We start from the raw sequence: 6,236 nt of genomic DNA on the forward strand, positions 1-6,236 counted from the left end.
AGCTCCTTTAAGCTGTGACGATCTGTAACATTATCAGACTCATGTAGCGAGCGTGTGAGTGTGCGCGAGAGAGACCCTGCCATGACCTTTGACCCTAAATGCCTACTGAAAAAAGCACATGTGAGCATAGCTGAAGTGCCCGGCCTCACTCTGGTGCTGCGCTGCCATGGTTACTGTATTTATTATTGGTATTTAAAACATGCAGTGTTTGGAGGGAGGCGGGGCTTGTGCGTGTCCAACCATGTTCTTGTGTGACAGGTTTCCCTTCGTGGTTGCTATGCTGGATGCTATGCTGTATTGCTAGAACTACAATGTAGAATGTCGTGTGATAGAGGACCATCCGCCAACAGCACACAAGCGGGTCGAGAAGGACGAACCGGGACTTTTTCGTACTTGCCCCCACCTAGGCCCGAAACATACACAAGCTGTAACAGTTTTCTGCTATTATTAGTTTTCAGTTTCAGGTCAAAATGTCAGAGAATCTCGCTGAGGAAGTAAAAATTAGCGAAACTGTTAACATGTTTACAGCTAGCAACGTGAACAATAGCACATCTGGTCTAATGGTGCAGACGTTTGAACACCGTCGCCCACTTGAGCACTGAAGTTTGCAAAAAATGCACATTAAAAAAGGGAAGCATGCTGGCAATGTGTACGTTTCTGGCCTTGCACTTCTTTTTTCTTTATAACTTACAATTATATTATTTTTATATGCATTGTTTTTCGAAACTTCTGGTTTAATTTGGCTTAATATACCAATTTGGGGCCCATTTTTGGGCCTGACTTCAATATAAAAAAAACCTATTCGTTTCAGCCAATGAGCTGCATTTCTGCCTGTGTCGGCTCCTCCCCCCCCAGTGTTCTGTGTGCTGATTGGTGGATGATGGCTCGTGTTGATCGTTTACACAGGGTTATGTCCGTTGAAATGCCTTAAGTATTTAACAATCATAATTTATTACTAACTGTAGATATTGTGGGTGCGTATTTAATTTTGTATAGTTTCATTTTTTGCAATGGAATCATATTTTATTTATTTAGAAATAACACAAAATGATTAAAACTCTTACCTCATGTTTGAGTTGGTTTGCGGGAATGCTTCGCATGCGGTTGGTCGTGTTCGTGTGTGTTTCTCCCTTTGGTGCTGTGACCTTACTGACATTCCGCTTGCTGATTGGTCAGACACGGCAGCGGAGTGGGAGTATTATGGGTTTTGATTCGCTGTCCTGTTTGCACTCTTAGTTTTCCAAGGCCACCCTCTCACTGGCATCATTTTAACCACTCTGGCGACCTTTGCAACAATCTTTCTCTTCCTTTCTCTCTGTAAGACTTTCTTACATTGTTAATGTTTACATGAACTTTACCTCTCTCGTCTCATATTTGTGTCTATAGTTGGCTAGTGTTTAACAGTTTTATTCTTGTTAATGTTTACATCCTCTACTTGCTTTTCTTTCTCCTTTCTCATGATTTTGCTGTCTTGAACAGTCTTAAATTGCTAATGTTTACATCTAAGGGTGTGGTCAAAATCTAGTGAGCATCCCTACATAGGAGATTACCTTCTAAGGCAGCATACTAACCTAATAAGTGACTGTTTTGAAACGCTACATAGGCAGCAACAAATACACAACACACAATAGTGTTTTATATTAGCATATTGCTAAGCTGGCAAAGCGATATGCATAAAAATATATAGCATGCACAAATATATTGGTTAAAATAGTCCATGGAACTGTTTTTAATCAATGCATTTGGGTACTAAAATGAATTAAATTTCAGAATTTGCCCGCATTCTCCACCATTTATTGTGGCCAAGTTTGTCACAGTGCATTCTGGGATTGTCTTCCCTATTAAGCATACATGTGATTTTTAGATCCTGTACAACAGCCATCGCCTAGGTAGTGTGCATATGGTGTTGTCTAGCCTAGGTAGTGTGCATATGGTGTTGTCTAGCCTAGATAGTGTGCATATGGTGTTGTCTAGCCTAGGTAGGGAGGCTCACTAGGTTTAGAAACAAGCCCATGTCTTTCTCTCAATCTCTCATTCCTTGTGCCTATTTCTGTTTTATTCTCAATCTTTATCTCTTGATATTGTCAGTCAGTCTCCAGGACATGTGAAACCTCTCTCTTCATAGTTTATTTTGCCAGTCTTACTCACACTCTCACACTCTCTCTCTCTCTCTCTCTCTCTCTCTCTCTCTCTCTCTCTCTTTCTTTCTTTCTTTCTTTCTTTCTTTCTCTCTCTCTCTCTCTCTCTCTCTCTCTCTCTCTCTCTCTCTCTCTCTCTCTCTCTCTCTCTCTCTCTCTCTCTCTCTCTCTCTCCCTGTCTCATGGCAGGGTCAGGACTAACAGAGTATGATAAAGCACAACAGATTTAAAATGCATGTTTTTCTCAGGTTTGAATATATACATGACTAAATAGAAATATACAGCTACATAGAGAAAATAAAAACTAGTGCAGATGTTCTACTAATGATATTAGAGGATTGATTTTTTTGCTGCTGCTTGCATTTGAAAAACAAAACAAAACCAACGAAAAAAAAAAAAAAAGACATTAATAATAATAATGTTGTCCTAAAAGTGCCAGTGACAGGGGTGCCGGCGTGCTGTGGGTGTTTTTTCACTAGCGGATTTTCTAGCAGAATATAGACTATTTATCATTCATATTAAAGCAATAGCGCCTCCTGCTGGTGTGACTGCTAGTACGTAACTGCTGGTCGAGTAAAAAAAAAAAAAAAGTCTGTGTAAAATGTTAGAATTCTCTTTTGGTGGAATTTTTGTACCTTATTTATTACTACTACTAATGATGAATTTAAAAGTGGCTTTGCTAAAATGTTTTTGGTTTTGTTTAGTTTTGTTTTCATTTTGTTTAATTTCAAAGCTTGTACATTATCCTTTTTGTATGTGCTCATTTTGTAATAAAAACTGTTGAAATGCTTAAATGGCTGTTTTGTGTCTTGCACTTTTACAAGCACATTCTGCTGTCAATCATCTTTCTTTATAATTTCATTGTCAATTGGAAAATCCAGCTGAAAACTTCTGGCTGGTGAAAGCAGGTTGGTTGAAGCTGGTATAGATGGTGTGAACAAAGCTTAAATGCTGATTTGTAATGTGCACAGTGTTTTTATTTAGTAGGATTGTAATTGGTCAATGTATTGAGGGAGCAGTTCACCCATCTTAACAGTAGAGGGCCAAACAGACTCTTTTGAATGCTTATGGAGACAATATATGCACAATTTAATTAACATTTTAATGTGCACTACATTCACTGAAATATCATCTCATCTTTAGCATTTATTTGTGAATATATTCAGTAAGAGATGCAAGAAAGTATATATAATATGCTAATTTATGTTAATAAATTATGAAACCACTTACATTCTCTGTTACCAAAGCAATAAATAATTCACTCTCACTTTTTATCTTCTAACACTGTTGTATGTATGACACAGATGAACTCAGAATCATTAGAGTCAAGGTGAAATTGTGTTCGCAATGTAATATCATTCTGCAATGAGGCATTTACTAGCATAAGTTTGGGGTTGGTAATATTTTTTTTAAATATTTTTTTTGAAAGAAGTCTCTTATGTTCATCATGGCTGCATTTATTTGATAAGAAACAGTAATATTGTGAAATATTACAATATACAAAAAGCCTCTAAGTGCCATCTGAAATTTTCTTCTAGAATGATCATTTTTATAAAGCTTGTATATTTAAGTTCAGTAATTTCACTTAAATGACAATTAATAGGTAATTTGCATTGCCATTTAAGTGAAATTACTGAACTTAAATATACAAGCTTTATAAAAATGATCATTCTAGAAGAAAATTGCACTTAGAGGCACTTAGAGGCTTTTGCATCTGAACTCTTCAACTGTTTTCTATTTAAATATTTTAAAATGTAATTTATTCCTGTGATCAAAGCTGAATTTTCAGCATCATTTCTCCAGTCTTCAGTGTCACATGATCCTTCAGAAATCACTCTAATATGCTGATTTGCTGCTCAAGAAACATTTCTGATTATCGATGCTGAAAGCAGTTGTGCATACAAAAGAACATAATTTATTTTAAATTGAAATCTTTTGCAACATAAATGTATTTACTGTCACTTTTGATCAATTGAATGCATCCTTGCTGAATAAGTGTTCATTTCTTTCAAAAAAAAATAAATAAAAATTACCCTAAACCATTTTTTCATGTCGACTTTTAGAGTGAATTTAAACACTTTGTGAAATGTTTTATATATTTGGTAAATTAAATATTTACACTAATTTATACATCTAAGAGACACACATAAACAATCCCTGTCCATTCTAGCCCTGGGTGTTGTTGTTATTCAGAAAGGAGAGTTTATCCAGGTAGGTCATTGCTTTGCAAACTACCAAGCTATAATATGTTTCCAGCATGCCACAGCCCCTCCCTTTCCCCGCCCCTAAATCCTGCCAAGCCACGCCCATCAGCCCCGCCCCCATTCCTGCCGAGCTGAATAGGAAGTCATAACAGCAGGGGTTATAGCGAATGTGTCGGTCGCCGGAAAATCGAGCACTGTGAGTGGCCACCACGCCTGCCCGTCTTGCACACAGGCCAATCAGAACGTCGGAGGGGAGGGGCAGCGATACGTCCTCTGCGGCGACATACACTTTTCTCACGACGTCTTGAGATAGAAGGAAGGCCGGGCCAGAGCAGTAGTCTGGAAGGTATTTATCGGGATACACCTGATAGGGCAGGTAATACGATTTGTCGGGGTTTCTCTCAGGTGCGGCCCGGTGGATGACCCTGCCCAGGTAAAGGTCATCCGGATTTGTTCTCAGTCCCAGCACGTATGTTGTAAGCGCAGGAAGATTTAAATACACAGAATCCTCAGAAAGAACGATAAATCGGGCTTGTGGGCAAAAAAGTAGGATCCAGCGAAGCGACATTTTAACTTGTTTCCAGTGTCCTCTCTGCCAGTCTCCCCTTGAAACACCTCCTTCGAACTGCACGATGTCACCATACCGGGCCGACTCCTCCCTCATCCTATCTTGCTCCGCCCCTAAAGGGGAGGGGCCAGTGAAAAACAACGTCCGCACAGCAACACGGTGCACTGAAGTCTGATTGGCCCAGGAGTTTCGGACCGCCTCCCTCTGGCTCAAGTTACCAGGGGAACTCAGGACCACCGTGAGGATGAGGAGGTCCTGATGATGAAGGCAGGGTTCGGTGTTAATGGGATAGAGCTGCGAGGTGTTGACCCTGGCCTCAGTCAGGTCCAGTTTGCGTGCACGCTCCCGGACCTCGAGGACAAAGCGATCAGTGTAGGCGGCGGGAGAAGACTGCAAGAGAAACTCTTCGACTATGTCACCTCCAAACAGCAGCGCGTGAAACAAGATGACGTTACACAAGAGGAAACACCACTGATGAGTCTGCAGCCGAAACACACAGATCTGGGAGAGAGAGTGGAACAACAAATGGGACCAACAACTTGAGTCTAGGGTCAATCAGTCGCAACATATATATATTTTTTTAATCAAATACACAAACAGTTAATCTCTAATCTCGGCTAAAAGGACCACCTTAGACCATGCAGCATGAACATGGTTTATGCTGTTCTAGTCGGTAGGCAAGCAAAATCTAGTACTGTATTTCTGGTGCTTCGAGACCATGGAAGTCTTGCTGGTTCTGCCAGTTAAGCAGGGAACCAGCAAAGTCCATATTAAGAACCAGTATCCAAAACACAACATACGCTGGATATATACAGACCAGAATATTCTAGAATTTGCAAAGAGGCACCAATAGAGAGGAACAATGATAGGAACCGAGGACAAATATTTACTTACCCTCATGATGTCCCTTTTAGGGTGTCTTTCTTTCTCTCTTCTCTTCTAAATCAAAATTCCTGTTCAGTTTTCTGTCCCATGAGCTAAAGTGCGTGTGCTGCTCACCTGGACGTTGTTTCTACAGTAAACTGACACCAGACAGGTACTGGTAACATAACACAGCTCCGTCTCCACTGGGCAAAGATGTCCAGCTTCACCTACAGTAATAATGGATGATGATATCAGGATACATTACTCACGAGGAACTCACACACTGGCTGTTCCCAGGCCGCTTGTATCTTCCCCGGCCTTCCCAGAATCACTTAAAGCTGCTGTTCTGCTCTCATCTAACAGAACGTTTTGTCGAAATTTCAGATGTACTAAATAAATTGCAATTTACATACTATTGGGACTATATAGTGTGCACACTTAGGATTAGTGTGTCCCAAATCA

General features: G+C 40.0%; 1 protein-coding gene across 1 annotated transcript; it reads right to left on the reverse strand.

Moving 5' to 3' along the window:
* Window positions 1–4,304: 4,304 nt before the first annotated feature.
* On the reverse strand, window positions 4,305–5,810 carry b3galt9 (beta-1,3-galactosyltransferase 9; the record flags this gene model as incomplete). The annotated part of the gene is made up of 2 exons (XM_084388053.1): window positions 4,305–5,411; window positions 5,805–5,810. 2 exons carry the CDS (start codon window positions 5,808–5,810, stop codon window positions 4,305–4,307), a joined length of 1,113 nt encoding a protein of 370 aa, XP_084244179.1.
* Window positions 5,811–6,236: the final 426 nt, after the last annotated feature.

This window comes from Rutilus rutilus (genome assembly GCF_951802725.1).
Source record: "Rutilus rutilus genome assembly, chromosome: 18".
NCBI classification, from domain to species: domain Eukaryota; kingdom Metazoa; phylum Chordata; class Actinopteri; order Cypriniformes; family Leuciscidae; genus Rutilus; species Rutilus rutilus.